The following is a 16,277-nucleotide window of genomic DNA, read 5'->3' as shown; positions in this document are numbered from 1 at the left end:
CTCACATAAATAGACAAATGACTAACGGTATTTTACCCATAGTGATAAGAAAGAGTTTCAGACAACTATAACAGTGCATGGGATTATTGGAGAGACCTCACTACTTAAGGTTTATGGAAGGGGAACACTTGATGAGTTTTGTATCTCTGATATCTGACACTTGAAAAAATACTCACTTGTGAGTGTCTAGTATTATCACAGACAATACTAGACACTTGCAACATGTATAAACATCATTATTCTTTATTTGATGACACTGTTCTTAAAAATGTTCACTTGGTGAAACAGTTTTCTGTTTTTAATTGTAAAGAATATTAAAGAATCTCAAGATAAACAGACCAAAGGATTTCAGATTACCCAGTACTCACAGAGTTTTCCGAAACAAGAGATCAAAGTTCAAGTTGTAGTTAAACAGTGATTGCACATATTCATACATAGCCTCTGAAACAAACATTTTTATTTATAACAAATTATTTAATAGAAATGACTAGTTTCCTGAAATACAGTGAATTACACAAGTCTTTAGCACTTTGTAAATAACAGAGGGCTAAAAAACAACCACCATTGTTTTTATAATTCTGAATATTTAGGAATTCTTCTGTTAGTATCTATATGGAAAGACCATCAGATTAATGTGTCATAATAGAATGTCTCCGGTATGATTGATCACACAGATACAGGAATATCTTATTTCATGATCTGTCATCAGTTGAAATACAAGGCACTTTCAAAAGAGATCTGAAATGTTATCATAAACATCCTCAAAAGTAAGACAAACACCCAGCATTAAAACCAATTAAGAATTCAGTTTTCCTGCATGTATTCTACAGTTAGTGTTGTAGCAGCCTGATTAAAAAAATAATACTTTCTGCGTCTCATCAGGAGATTTGCATTTTGGGATTTAATTAAGGGCTTTCATCACTGTCCAGGGTACTCAAAAACTGCCGCCGCTCCCATTCCAGTCCCAATGCACATGGACACCACACCATATCCTCTGCAAGAGAAAAGAAAATAAATACATTTGTAATGGGATCATCATTTTTTGATTGCTATAAAAAAAAAAGTTTCTATAACTATAAAATGTATTGTATAGCTGCATGAGTGCACCCCAGTATTAGATTAACCCTTGGGAGAGAAGAGTGCTCACCTTTTGCGTCTGCGTTTTAGCTCATTGAGCAGGGTTACGACCTGTCGAGCCCCAGTGCAGCCCAGTGGATGACCAAAAGCTATTGCTCCTCCGTTAGGATTTACTTTCTCCATGGGAATGCCCAGCTTTTCCACACAATACACAGCCTAGGACAAAAAAAGACAATGTGTCTATTTCAGGCAGTGTAAACACTACTAAGAGGTGTGTAATGTTATGAGTAACAGACAAACAGCCTAAAGCTTTCTATAGTGAAGAACCTGCAGGTAACCCAAGAGAAATGAATCACTCACCTGACTGGCAAATGCTTCGTTGATCTCAAACACATCAATATCATCAATGGTCAGCCCTGTAAATGCAAATACAATAACACAGTTCATATACAACCACTATTTAAGTGAAAAAGCTATTTTGATGTATCATTATAATTTGATTATAAAATAGTTGATATGAAAGTAAAGGAAAGAGCAACTGCCTACTGTACTTACCTGCCTGGTTAAGAGCTTCTGGGATGGCATAGGCTGGTCCAATGCCCATTAGGTCTGGTGGCACGCCCACCACTGCGCTTGCCCTCAGCACCCCAAAGACAGGCAGTCTCAGTTTCTCCACCGTAGATCTCCGCCCTATAAGCACTGCTGCAGCTCCATCACTTACCTGACTGGCATTACCTACAGAGGGAAAAAAAAGAACTGAGTTATACAAAAACATTTCAAGAACACTCAATAAGTGATGGTCAAATGAGGATCAAAAGTATTTTTCAGAGTTTTGTTTCTAATCTAATTAACTAAGTGCACACCGGCAGTTGTGCTGCCGTTTTCCTTGAATGCAGGACGAAGTTTGGCAAGGCCCTCTAGTGTAGTACCAGGACGGATCCCATCATCCTTGGTGACAGTAATAGTGCGCTCAGTGCCATTTTCATCCAAAAATTTTGTTGTGACTGGTGTTATCTCTTGATCAAATAAGCCCTGTGTCTGGGCCATGGCTGCCCTAATGATGTAAAAAACAGTATTACATTAGTATTTGGTTAAAGGGATAGTTCACCAAAAATTTTAAAATTCTCTCATAATTTACTCCTCCATCCCAGATGGGTATGGCTTTCTTCTGCTGAACACTGTCAGCTCTGTAGGTCCATAAAATGCAAGTGAATGATGGCCTGAACTTTGAAGCTCAACAAAGCACATAAAGTCAGCATAAAATTGATCCATACAACTCCAGTTTCATATCTTCATAAGTGACATAATTGTTGTAGGGGAGAAAGAGATCAATATATAATATATGTCCAAAGTCACATTCTTCTTTTGTTTTTGGCGATTCACATTATTTGTGTGTCAGGGCTTGTGAAAGGTGGAGATTTATAGTAAAACAGGTATTTGTTGAAAAAATCGACTAAGTATTTTCAGGAGAGGGTGTAAGAATCAGGCCCCCCACCAAACCGGCTGTGGCCGAGAGGGTGGGCCAAAGTGGGCATAGGCGGCTCCAAATACAGCCTGGAGGGTCCAGAAACAGGTATTTGTTGAAAAAAAATGACTAAGTATTTTCGGGAGAGGGTGTAAGAACCAGGATTGAAAAAAGAAAAGGACTTAAATATTGATCTGTTTCTCATTCACACCTATTGTGTCACTTCTGAAGACTTAACCACTGGAGTTATATGGATTACCTTCATGCTGTCTTTATGCGTTTTTTGGAGCTTCAAAATTCTGGTCACCATTAACTTACATTGTGAGGACCTACAGAGCTGAAATATTCATTTAAAAAACTTAATTTTTGTTCAGCAGAAGAAAGAAAGTCATACACATCTGGGATGGCATGAGTAAATGATGAGGGAATTATATTTTTTGGGTGAACTATTCCTTTAAGGATATGCAATGGAGTTGCTTTGATTACATCTTCACAAACTACTAAGAACTTGCAAGAATAAACAACCCATAAATGTGCATACTTTTGTTGGGAACTGAGAGCAAAGCTGTCCTGTTTTTCCCTGGTGATGCCAAATCTCTCTGCAACGTTCTCCGAGGTTATTCTGATGTACAACACATATACACAACAGAGAAAAGGGTATATTTTATATTATAACACAAGTTAACAGTGTTTGACATCAAATAAGCTAATTATCCATTACCCCATAGGAATTATGCAGTCTCTGGCCTTCTCATTGTCTATCAGTCGGGGGCTGATGTCCCCTGGGTTTCCCACTGAGCGAAGGGACATGCTCTCAGCTCTGCCAAAAAGATGTGCAAGGAGAAGGAAACAAGCTTCAGAAAAATACAACAGTTTCTCTTACTACGTAAGGGGAGCCTACTTGCTATGACTAAAATAAACAAATGATCAATATAAAAGTGCCATACTAACCCACAGGCAAGGCCCATGTCATATGAACCATTTCTGATTCCACCTTAAGAAAAAAGAACGAAAGAGACCTGTTCTATTTGTAATCTGGAATTCCCTTATGCTGGAGCTAAAAATGGCGACATGGTCATATTACTGTACCTGCAACATTAAAAAGTGCTTGTAGTCCAGAGGAACATTGTCTGTTCACTGTATAGACCGGTACAGACTCAGGAAAGCCACTATAAAATTAAAGAAATGTCTTGTAAATTACAACCAATGCATGTGTTTAATAATGTCTTGATTTATATGAAATCTAACTATCTCACCTAAGAAAATGTGCAATTCGAGCCATCAGTGCACCTGCCCCTGGCTGAAGCACATTACCTGCAAAACAGCTGTATGAGTTTCTGAATATTATCACTCCTCATGTGATTGTGATTCACATAGGTGTGCTTGAGTGTATACCAATAGTATTGATGTTCTGATTGTCAGACTGTTTAGTGACTCACCAACACACACATCCCCTAGTGAAGCCGGTGGCAGTCCCACATCCTTAAGGACTGCACTCATCACAGCACTGAGCAGCTCATCTGGGGTAGTGTCCTAGATAATGGGTAGAGTTATGTCTCATTGCAATTTAGAACACTCAGACCACTTGTTTTAAGGCTGTGATTTCCTACAAGAAACCGATAAAGACACAAGCAATCATACTGTACGATATCCCACCTTAAAAGACCCTCTTTTTGCCCGGCCGATTGCTGTGCGTAACCCATGAACCACAACGATATCATTCGGATCTGCAACGGACGCACTGCACTGCTTCATTCCAAAATGTCTATGTGAAGACAGATGTCCAGACAACGCTTGCACTCTGTGCATCGTTAATGTCAAAATGTGAGCACGGAAGATTAAAAGAAAAAATGGTTAATGATATATACATAGACGGATAACAGGTACAGAATTGTGAACTATGGTCCACATTACTGATGATGTTTCCTGGTGAACCTTGCTTCTGTGACCATATTGGATATAATTGGATAAGGCGTTCTGACGTCATAACAAGGAATTGTGGGAAATGGAGTACAGGTAAGGATTTACACAGCAAAAGGTTTAAAATAATAAATATAGAGACAAATTGCAATTTCTGTGATGCCCCAAAAATGTTTTTTTTTTTTTTTTTTATTATTATTATTATTATTATTATTACTATAAAAGTACTATAAAAACGTTTTTACTCGGTTTGTAGGCCTAATGCTGCCTTCATGTGCTATCGGAATTATCCTACTTCCCACTTCTGCAGTAGTAATTATGAGTATGTCCTGTTCAAGTGCTTTGTTGTCAGAAAGAACAGCAAACATGGTCGACGTCAGGTTCATTCATACATATTTCTTGGTGAACTTTTATTTTGGCACAATAATGCATATCACTCAGCTTGCTGACGATAATGGCATTTTGGTCAAACACAAGCTATTTTCATGGTGTAAAATGTGCAACATGCATAGAATGGTTGCTGATATACATATTGACCAAAACGGCAAGCGCTAACAATTAGCTGTATTTAGAAAAAAATACAAAAACCTGTAATTCACTACAGAAACTATTGTGTTGAAAGTTTAGAACTACTCCCATCTTGGAAACTCGGGTATCAAAACGATATCTCCGAGTTTCCCAGTCGTAATTATGACTTGAGGGGTCATTCATATGCATCTCGTAATTACGATCATTCCGATAGCAAGTGAAGGCAGCATTAGCAAAACAAAACAAAAAACGAGCATATTATAACCTTCACTCTAGCGCCATCTTTGATTTTTTGATGGGAATTAAAACGAGGCTGTTAGAGACAGAGAGTCTTTTTAATGGGTTGTACAGTTGTTGAAAGTGCTCTCTTTTTATCTTTCCAATGACGAAACATTGAAGAAAAAAAAGTATTTTCAATAACTTTCAGTAGACAAAATCTCCAAGCAACATGAGCAGAGGCGAATTTAGTCATGGCGACATTTTCACGCTCAAACATATAAATAAAGACATATGTGAACCACGCAAATGGCTGATTATTACATTTTATTCCTTTAAGTTATAATAATAATAATAATAATAATAGTATTTATTATCAATGTTTCATTCTGTGATCCTGCATGTCGAATACGGCTGATATTGATTACGTCTTGGATAAGTTTAGTTTTAAACCTAAAGCACCAATAAAGACACTGTGCATAAACGTGGATATGTTCTACGTGTCTTAAATTGTATTTAATAAAACTAGTCATTAGAATATTTCCAGTCGGCCTACGTTTTGGTTGTCATTAAAGAAACAGTTCGCTCCATGCTCGTTCGTGTCCTCGTTACACGCATGCTCAGGATCAGCAGCTCAATCGTCAGATCCTCGGTAATTCTCGGCAAACTTCGACAATTCATGGACTTCTTTTTAGTCGGACACAATCGAACAGCTGACTTTCGATTCAGCCTGTACGGTTGATCCCTTCATTTTGAACGGGTTCTTGTTTCAATTACCGGTCTAGTAATTCGCAAGAACCGCCTGCTTGTATGATTCCAACTCGTTCATTTCGAACTCGGTGAGGCTACAAGTCATCTGCATTTAAATAGGCCTAATAAAATTCAGTTTCTTAAAATTTCCATCACAGTTAGTTACACAATTCATGAAGAAAAAAATACAAACACAACTATAAAGCTAATATGGTAGGCTATTAATCATTTTTGTTAGTAACATCATCGTCCTTAACATCATCATACAAATGCCTACTTGATTTTCGAGAATTTCATTTGCAAATATTTTTTAAAATGAATAAAAATTACACTGAAAAAAACATCTGTTTTATAAATCTGTTTTATAAATGTTTTATTCGGATACTATTAACATCTCAACGCATTGCAACTCCTCGGTAATCCTCGGCAAACTTCGACAGTCAGTGGTACCGGCTCATTCGATTCATTTTGAGTCTGACAGTTCGACGTGTAGTATTTACTTAAGCTGTGCGTCTTGTGTCATCAACACAGAACTAAAGTTTATTTATTTTTTTTAAATATTTTTTAGTTGCAAATTAAACAATGTATAATATCAATATAGAAAGAATAAAGAAAAAAATTAAAAGTCAATATAAATAGTTAGGGATTTCAATACGAACAGCATTATGTTAAATTATACAAATGAAAGATCTTTACAAATCTTTTGGCTTTACTATTTTTACAAAGTTTAATCATGTTGTAATATCCTTGTAAGTCTGTCAAAAATAGGTTAATATTAGGTTTCTTTTCTGACCATTTCAATTTATGTAAAAATAATCTTAAAAAAATTATTATAACATTTACAATTAAAGAAAAGTTAACATCTTTGTTATTGTGATGAAAATAAAGTAAAACATTGGTTTCTTTAATGGAAAAAGTGTAATTTATTTTTCTACACATAAATTGAGCGACAATCCTTCAAAAGATGGCAATTCCAAAATTGGTGGGATAATGTATCTGTTTCAAATTTACAGATTGCACATTCTTTTGGTAATATAATATTTGACATGATATATTATATGAATAATTTTAAATGTTACCTCTTTAATATTATTAGTTATAAGGGATTTATTACATTGATTGCATGTATTTTTTCCAATGTATATATTCCAAATTAATATTCCAATATATGACACTAGGGGGAGTTTTATTCCTTCTGCCCATAGATCTGATACTGCTATTATTACATTTTGTAATACCTTTTATTCCTTCTAGAGGAATAAAAGCTATAAAATCTTATTTTTTTACAGATTTGAAAATCTGATAAATTCCTGAACAGTAATCTTACTCCTCCAGGGATGGATTGCAATCATTTTTCAAACACTTTGTGACTGATGTAATTACCAAAACGGTAAAAATCTCTTTAATTAACTGTATAACCCATATTATATATTTTTCAAACGAATCTTTTAGGAAAATAGTTTTTCTATTATGTTTTGGATCACTATTATTCCAAATTGTGAGGTCAAAAAATTATTTTTGAATGCAGGGTTGTGAGGGTTCATTTTGAAATGTATTCCACTACAGATTACAGAATACATGCTGTAAAAAGTAATTTGTAACGTATTTCGTTAGATTACTCAAAGTCAGTAACATATTCTAAATACTTTGGATTACTTCTTCAGCACTGGTAGATTTTTTTCACTTGTTTTGACTATAAAAACTCTGCCAGTACAGCAAGACAAAATACACATGTTAAAAATACATTCTCTGAAAAACATAAATATATTATGCAGTGTTGTTTCTAAAACAAGATCAATCCAATTGGCATTTTAGATATTTTTACAGGAAAACAATACAAAAAGTATTATCAAGAATAAGATTTTTGCCCTAATTTCAAAGGTTTTACTAGAAAAAAAAGAAATTATTATCCAACGTGAATTTTTTGGATAAAAAAAATATGATCGTGCTGGTAACATGTGCATGTAAAATGGCATTTTAACTAGCGTAAAGCTGACAATTTACACAAGGTCTATTTCTATTTCTTCTGCTCTAGACTTACTTCAAACGAACTTCTCTGTCTGCTCGTATGAATGTAACATCATAAGAAAGTGTTTCACCGCTGTTCAAATGCATTTTGAATCACATCATTTATATGTATAAATGTTTTCCTGCTGAAAGGACTAAATATTAAATGAAACAAATGACAATGCAAAGTAATCTCTTCAGTAATCAAAATACTTTTCGAATGTAACTGTATTCTAACTACCAATGATTTAAATTGTAACTGTAGTGGAATAGTTACTTATATTTTAAATACGTAATCCCGTTACATGTATTTCGTTACTCCACAACCCTGTTTGTAGGTTAGGGTCCACATAAAAAGCACCCGTCTGAAAGTTTGACAGTTTCATTGGTAGTTTTCCAACATCAAAATTGCACTTCAGTAAAAACTCTAGTCCACCAACCAGTTGAAATATTAACTTTGGGAAAATATTCCACATAAGACTCTTGTTTTTTGTTGGGTAACACTTTAGAATACTGTATCTTACTTAATGCATAACTAATAAGGAATTACTGCAGAACTAATAAGTAATTCTTCATTAACACTTAAGTCACTACTATTAACTACTAAGGAAGATGTGTTAACTAATCAGTATGTAATAGCATTTTATAGTTGTGTTAAGTAACAATTAGCTAATCAATAACTATTGAATTCAGTCATGCCTCCTGATGAACTACTTTTACTAATTCAGCTTCAGGAGAAATAACTATTGAGTAACTACTAATGAACAGTCGATTAATTACAATTAATATCATTACAATTAGCCATAACAATATTCAGGTTGTGGCCATTTCTTCTTCCTTACTTCTAATGTTATTATTACTATGGAAATGCAATATGCATTTCGTGGAATTACTACACTCCCAAAATGAGTCATTACAGTGAATTTCATAGTTTTGGCCTGTATGGTCAATTGCTTTGTGAGTGTGGTCTGTAACCAGAAATCAACAACGGAATGGAACCCCATCCCCACTATAAGTGACTAGCCAACTTACCTCAGGTAGGTTTATGATTTATATACAGTATAGTGTGTGTGTCTCTTGTTTTTCTCAGCACATATCACATTGCATTTGGGTAAATTATTCCTGTATGTAAGGCAATGACTGAGGGGAAGGGAACATACAGGGAACCCCTGAGTAATTAATAAAGAATGACCACATAATTATGAGGGAATTACTTACAACCTGGAACAGTATTGTAATTAATCGACTGTTCATTAGCAGTTACTCAATAGTTATTTCTCCTGATGCTGAATTAGTAGATAATTAAAAGTAGTTAATCAGGAGGCATGACTGAATTCAATAGTTATTGATTAGCTAATTGTTACTTAACACAACTATAAAATGCTATTACATACTGATTAGTTAACACATCTTCCTTAGTAGTTAATAGTACTGACTTAAGTGTTAATGAAGAATTACTTATTAGTTCTGCAGTAATTCCTTATTAGTTATGCATAAGTAAGATACAGTTTTCTAAAGTGTTACCTTTTGTTGTTGTGTAGCCCCTACCCATTTCTTTCTTAAAAATCCTATTTAATGTCCGGTAGTCCACAGCATTTATGCCTCCTTTTTCTTGGATATTACATACTATCTCTCTCTCTCTCTCTCTCTCTCTCTCTCTCTCTCTCTCTCTCTCTCTTTTTTTTTATATAATGAGGTTTATTCCTCCATATAAAGTTAAAGAGCTTGTAGTCAACATTTGTCAGTCCAACTGACAAGGGAGCATCACTGGCTAGAGAAGCACACACTAATCTTGACAATCCTTCATAAATACACGGCCATACAATGAATGGTCCCTCATTAACCACAAATTGACATTTTTATAATATTCCCTAAAATTGGGTAAAATATTTGACAAACATTTTCTATCTGGTCTTTACAGATTTTGAAACATAGGTGACTTGATTCCTCAATGGAATATCAAACCCGGAACTAAAGTTCGATTCAGTTCGATGTTGTGAATCGGATTGACCGGTTACTTGCTGAGAATCGGCTCAAAAGAACGATTCGTTCAAGAATCGGACATGTCTACTGAATATTCGTCGGGAGATGTGCAGCACAGTGACACAGTCAGCCGAGGGCGCCAGACTTTCACGAAGGCCGACGGTCTTCAGCACGCGCGTCATCGCTTCCTGAGGCTCGTGCTATTCGTGACCTCAGAGTCGCTCTGTGGAAACCTCGGCGTCCGTCAGTCAGTCCGTTCGTCAGTGTGTTCAGAGAGGAAACTTTCTTCTTTAGACTCCGCACAGTCGACGAGATTTGCAGTTTTCCCAAGCACGCACCGCTCCATCTGTTTGGATTACTGGCTTCTGCGACTCCAAAGAACATAAACTGCAAAGCTTTTTCGGAACGTGTAGCCTATTTGTGCGGTTTCCCCAATTTGTGCGTGATTGCAAGAGTCACTGTAGGCTACTGCGCGCGGCTTCCGGATATATGACTGTTATTACTGTATCTCTCGCGCAAGAGCGCACTTTGCGGATTTTCTCCTTTCACGGCGTTTTAAACCGGTAAACTTGGTTTGAATCTGACATTGGTTTTGTTTTTTTAAGGGGAAGCTCCAGCATGAAGACACGCACGTAAGGTGAGTTGGAATAGTAAGGGCTGTCATCGATATGTATTCATTGTAATGTGCACAGATTTGCTATGAGATATAATAAACGCATTGCCATTGTATTTGTTACACATAGGCTACGGTATTACAGTCTTGTCCAAAGAGCCACCAGCTCATAATTTCCAAACACAGAGTTCATATACAGAGTTTATTAAAGCGACGCTCTTTGCATTGTGTTCAGGCAGAACTTGACACTGGAAAATGCCTTAATGTAAATGTGGAACATTCAGGTGTAAGTAATGCCTTTGTGTAGCAGTTAAATTATGTGCTGACATTGTCCTTAACCACATGATATTTGCAAACGTGACACTGCCTGGACGTACGCATGGACATGTCTACTCTATTCCTCAATATATTTAAAAGATTTAGCTTGATACATTTATTGATTGTACTGCCATCTACCCTGTAAACGTTGTTACCTTAAGATACTTTTATCGTGATTTGTCTTTTCTTATAAAATACTTTCTGTTCTAAGTCAGTGTCAGTATTGGTAGTTTAAATATCAAAGCAGTTTTGTTAGCTCAATATGTGGCATGCATGGATTTCGCATCACATATTGCTATGAAATGTGACGGTTATTTTAATTACGCTAATGTTAATAGTAACTCAATGTCATCTAATTTTGTCTTGTGTTGTAATGTACTGGCCTTCTTCATTTGGCGTACTAACTTTCTTCATGATCAGAGATATACTGTAGGGATGCAAAATTATGACAAAAATCTTTATAGTCGATTATTTCCCTTGATATTGTAATGACGATTATTAATTTAGATAAATATTATTTACATTAAATAATACTTTTTTTGTTAGGGGCAAATCATTACAATCCATTTATTTTTTATTTTCTAGGTAAGCTACACCTCCACAAACAAGCTTAGAACTTTGGTCCTTAATTATCGCTGTTATCCTTATATTATAATGGGGGCGTTCTAGTTTTGTTGCACCATTGCGTATAGGCTTATGTACTCAATTAACATGCCTGCAGTTGTTTACAATGCTCACCCACTAAAAAAAAAATGTAAATACAACATTTTAATTCAACGGGAGTAGATCTAAATGGAATGCTGTAATTGACACTTCATGATTAGTTAATTGTAGCAGCCATAACTGTAAACATAATAATGTTTTTCAATTTATTGTGCAGCCCTACTGTCCATATTTCACTGTCCATGTTTCAAAGTTCTTGTGTCACTTATTAAGAGATATTTATGTCAGATATTTTTCATGAGTTGTTACATGTGTTCTTTATGTCTAGCTGCAGTGTGTACAGGTCTGTCTCAGCCAAGCCCATTTTCAAGAATATGTTTCGTCAGGGCCAGCCAGAGAAAGAAATCTATAATTGAACTGTGTACCTCCATTAGGATTTTTCCTGAGTTGCCATTAAAATAAAGGCACCAACTGAGCTTTAATGAGTCATCAGACTCACCTTAGAGACAGGTGCAGTGATGTGCACACGTAAAATGATCAGTTATGGGTTTTTCGAGGCTACCAAATGGAGTTGCTAAAAAGTTGTTTTCAACCAGCTTTACGAATAACCCTCCGTCTTCCATTGGTCGAACAAACAGATCCTCGTCCCGAACTTAGGCCATTGGTTGAGTTAACTTTGTTGTGTCAGGCTGGACAGGCTTTAGGGATTATTATAGCACCACAGACAGAAAGATGGTGCCTTTAACAGGTCTTGATATGCTGCTGGCTCACTTATCTAAATTTAATAAGTTAAAGTTCAGCATAATGTGTCTGATTGTCCCTCCCAAATTAAATTAAGTAAAATTAAAATGCAATGTATAACTATCATTATCAACATCACATTAATATACCTTTGAAATAGTGGATTTTGGATCGGATATGATCTAGTGAGTCATCTGACCTTAAAGTATATCCTCTTTAAACAGGCCTGTGGAGCAAAATTCTCACTAGGTCAGTGTTTATGTATGCTCTGGTTGCCTTCCTGGTAATGGAAGGAAAAGATTTTAAGAAGGAAAAATGATTAGTCTGTCAGTTGGATCATTAGACCTCTAAAGATCTGAGTATTCAGAATATTTGATCACGTGCCATTAGACACAAAGTCCACAGTCCTCTTTATGTTGAATGGAAGATCTGTCCAGTGTAGACAGGAACATTTTCAGGCAAAAGTATTGACTTAATTTATCCTGACTGACTCATATTTTCAGGAATCCCTAAAGGAATATTTCAAGAGAGTCTGTGATGAATATCCACCTCCGATGTTGGAGAAATGTGGTATTTTATCCTGTTCCCTAAGAGAATATGTGATTCATGGCTGTAAGTCAAAATATTGTCTGGTCAGCCATAGATCTTCATGATGGATCATTCATTTTAGGCCTAATCTCAGCACTAGCTGTCTCAGACACAGAGGAAATGACAGTGGTCTTATCACTTGCTGGAGTGATTGGACAAGCACACACCAAAGAGCCAAAGGCTGGGGGTCACATGTATGTATGTATGTATGTGTATGTGTGTGTGTGTGTGTGTGTGTGTGTGTGTGTGTATATATATATATATATATATATATATATATATAAAATTTAAGGCATCAGTGTGCCTTAACTTGGGTCAGGATCATTTTCCAGTTCAGAATGGAAGAACTGGTCCATTATCTGTATTGTGTTCACTGAGATGATACCATTCAGTTGTGCTTTCATTAGAAATTGCCTTTGATGATGATGATAACAAAATTTGCAATCGAGGGGTTTCTTATTTAATTTCATCCTGTTCAGCACTTTGGTAGTTCCCTGTTTTAATGAGATGAGAGGAAGCCCTTTAATTGGATCCTATGTATCTGACTAAATGAAGTGCAGGTGTATTTGCCCTTATTAGAATGTAGTGCTAACAGCAGTTAAAAATGCCACAGATCTTCTTTCATTTAAAGAAACAAACAAATAGCTAAAGATGCATAGGCAGTCATTAAAATTTTGATTATTGATATTTTTGTGTACAATGAATGTGAAGAGGAAAAAGCATGTGTACACTGAAAAAAAACCCCCATGTGCTTCATGTCATCTAAATTAAAAAATATTTTTTAAGAAACAACTATTATTTAGCATGTCTGAATCAACAAAACACATTTTTAAGGGTTGGATCAGGAGGTTGCAGGTAACCACTTTTTACTGTGTAGTTTGCTTTTTTATTTTAAACTAGATTTTACATTTTTCCCTAAGAATGGGCAATAGTAATAGTGAATAATAGTTAATAGTATCTTCCATACGAGAGGTCTAAGTAATCATCAATGGATGTAGAAAGGAAGTCCAGCCTTGCAGGTAACAGAGCCAGTCACCTTTTAGATACAGACATTGCCTGTGAATCAACTCACTAACGCGCATGCACATTAGCTATACAAGCCGGGAAAATTGTGTGTTTTAGTGTTATATGGGGTCAACATTTGGTTGAGTGAAACACGATTGATTCATGTGTTAATATAATCTGCATTAAAACATCAGTAAATGGGGGCCTGGGTAGCTCGGCAAGTAAAGACGCTGACTACCACACCTGGAGTCGCAAGTTCGAATCCAGGGCGTGCTGAGTGACTCCAGTAAGGCTTCCTAAGCAACCAATTGGCCCAGTTGCTAGGGTGGGTAGTTATGTTGGATTAACCTCCTTGTGATCGCTATAATGTGGTTCTCGCTCTCAGTGGCACTTGTGGTGAGTTGTGCATGGATGTCGCATAGAATAGATCACGAGCTAGGTCTTTACGGTAACTCGCTCAACAAGCCACTTGATAAGATGCACGAATTGACTCTCAGACATGGAGGCAACTGAGATTCGTCCTCTGCCACCCGGATTGAGGAGAGTCACTACGCCACCACAACGACCTAGAGCGCATTGGGAATTGGGCATGCCAAATTGGGGAGATATGGGAGAAGAAAAAAAAAACATCAGTAAATGCGTTTAGGCAGAGGGATTATAAGACTAGTGTTCCACTGTCCACAACATGATTCACAGGGTGAAATACTTGCTCAATTTACTGACTTATGCAGCTGAACTGCTCCATGTTACAGCTCCCCGTAATTGAGAGAATGGGTTGAGAAAAGATGACTCTGGATCAGTGGCCCCGAGCAACGTTATATACATCGATTGCGTACACAGAGAAAATGCCTTAGTTTCTAAAAAGATTCAACATTTTTTGTTTTATTATAAACAAGTAGTTTGATTATTTGCTGTTATAGATAAGGCAGTGGTTATTCTGGTTATGTGTGCAGAAAAGAGCATGCACCTTACCCGTGAAAATAAGTGGAATGCCCAAAAGTAGATTATGAGCTCAGGGTGTGAGACTGGCTCAGCATTAGACTAGTAAGGCTCTGCTTGGTGGACCCACGGAGAAATTGGCTTTAGCAAAGCAGATGTTGTCACTTCTCAGAAAGCCTGCCACAACCTATGAGTCATTGAGTTGTTGACAAAAGAAAAGGATTGTCCTTATTTGTGAGAGCTGACCTATTGGGTTTACTCATCGCAGGAACAACAGTGCTGAACACACTCTCAGAGAAATGTAAATGAAGGTAGCCTGCTTATGTCATTTAGATCATGAGGGTGTTTATGTAAGGTATTGGGTATAGATATGGGATTTTTGATACAGCTACCGATTTTAGAGGGGGTATATTCACCGATTACAGATATGGTGGCCAATATAGTTAATTTTTAACTATACGCGACAACAGGGTGTGTTTCCAGTTCCCAATGCACTCTAAGTCCTCATGGTTGGGTAGTGGCTCGCCTCAATCAAGGTGACTCCGCGTCTGAGACAGTCAATCCATGCATATTATCACGTGGCTTGTTGAGCGTGTTACCGCAGCGACCTGGTGTATGTGAAGGCTCAAGCTGTTCTCTGTGGCATACACGCACAACTCACCACGTGCCCCAGCAAGAGCAAGAAACACATTATAGTGACGACAGTGAGGTTAACCCAACGTGATTCTACCCACCCTATCAACTGGGCCAATTGGTTGCTTAGGAAGCCTGAATGGAGTCACTCAGCATGCCCTGGATTCGAACTTGTTACTCCAGGTGTTACCACAGTGTCAGTGTCTTCACTTGCTGAGCTACCCAGGCCCATTGTTTGTGGTTGCCCCCTGTTTGTGGTTTATGAAGATAAAGTCATGTCACGCAACCTGTTCATGTTGGTATTAGCTTCAGTGCCTGAAATTAATTTCTGAAAATGAGGTTGAATTCCCCCCATTACACAGCTCATATGGGGAGGATTTACACACTTTGTAACACTAAAATGTTACAACAGACAATGGTCAGAAATCAACTTTTTCATTAAGGGGCAGTATTTGATTTCCAGGGGCATTTAGTACCTTTACAAGGGCCATTTTATTCCTGTTCTAACCTAATAAAATGACCCTGTCATCCTTTTATGTTAGAATTTAAACAATTAATTATGTTTGAAAAATTGCATTATTCAATCATTTCAAAATTGCACGATCTGTTCTTGCATAATGTGCATTCTTACTAAAACAAAGCTTTTTTTTCTCATTCACATATTTCCTAAGATTCTGTCTTTTAAATTATCCTAGCCTACAAAACGAATACACCGTCACAGAGGAGGAGATTACAGCATTTCTCCAGATTTGGAATGAGATTTTAAAAACTTTTGCAACTCCTTCATGCCAATTGAATAGAACAATGCAAAAATAAACATTTCACAATTAA

At 36.6% G+C, this 16,277-nt stretch overlaps 2 protein-coding genes across 2 annotated transcripts in view; one reads left to right on the top strand and one right to left on the bottom strand.

The window, feature by feature from the left end:
- Positions 1-223: 223 nt before the first annotated feature.
- On the bottom strand, positions 224-4,481 carry LOC127635113 (3-ketoacyl-CoA thiolase B, peroxisomal-like). The gene is made up of 12 exons (XM_052114905.1): positions 4,199-4,481; positions 3,982-4,075; positions 3,799-3,856; positions 3,632-3,711; positions 3,494-3,536; positions 3,264-3,362; positions 3,084-3,164; positions 1,941-2,131; positions 1,633-1,812; positions 1,438-1,493; positions 1,148-1,293; positions 224-994 (listed from the first exon to the last, which is right to left on the bottom strand). The coding sequence occupies exons 1-12, from the start codon at positions 4,349-4,351 to the stop codon at positions 919-921; spliced, it is 1,257 nt and encodes a 418-aa protein (XP_051970865.1). The 5' UTR covers positions 4,352-4,481; the 3' UTR covers positions 224-918.
- A 5,703-nt stretch (positions 4,482-10,184) lies between these two features.
- The window catches only part of map3k22 (mitogen-activated protein kinase kinase kinase 22), a 77,822-nt gene continuing 71,729 nt past the window's right edge, over positions 10,185-16,277 (top strand). The window contains exon 1 of the mRNA XM_052114520.1: positions 10,185-10,583. The gene's annotated coding sequence lies outside the window, so the exon portion shown is untranslated. The remainder of the gene's footprint in view (positions 10,584-16,277) is intronic.

This window comes from Xyrauchen texanus, chromosome 42 (genome assembly GCF_025860055.1).
Source record: "Xyrauchen texanus isolate HMW12.3.18 chromosome 42, RBS_HiC_50CHRs, whole genome shotgun sequence".
Classification (NCBI taxonomy): Eukaryota; Metazoa; Chordata; class Actinopteri; order Cypriniformes; family Catostomidae; genus Xyrauchen; species Xyrauchen texanus.
This window is presented reverse-complemented; position numbering and strand designations above follow the sequence as displayed.

Excerpts from the sequence above, each read along its gene's own strand:
- LOC127635113 (XM_052114905.1), bottom strand. The coding sequence starts at position 4,351 with ATGCACAGAGTGCAAGCGTTGTCTGGACATCTGTCTTCACATAGACAT. Across the intron at positions 3,712-3,798 it reads CGAATTGCACATTTTCTTAG|TGGCTTTCCTGAGTCTGTAC; the intron begins GTGAGATAGTTA and ends TTAATTTTATAG. Across the intron at positions 1,294-1,437 it reads ACGAAGCATTTGCCAGTCAG|GCTGTGTATTGTGTGGAAAA; the intron begins GTGAGTGATTCA and ends TTTTTGTCCTAG.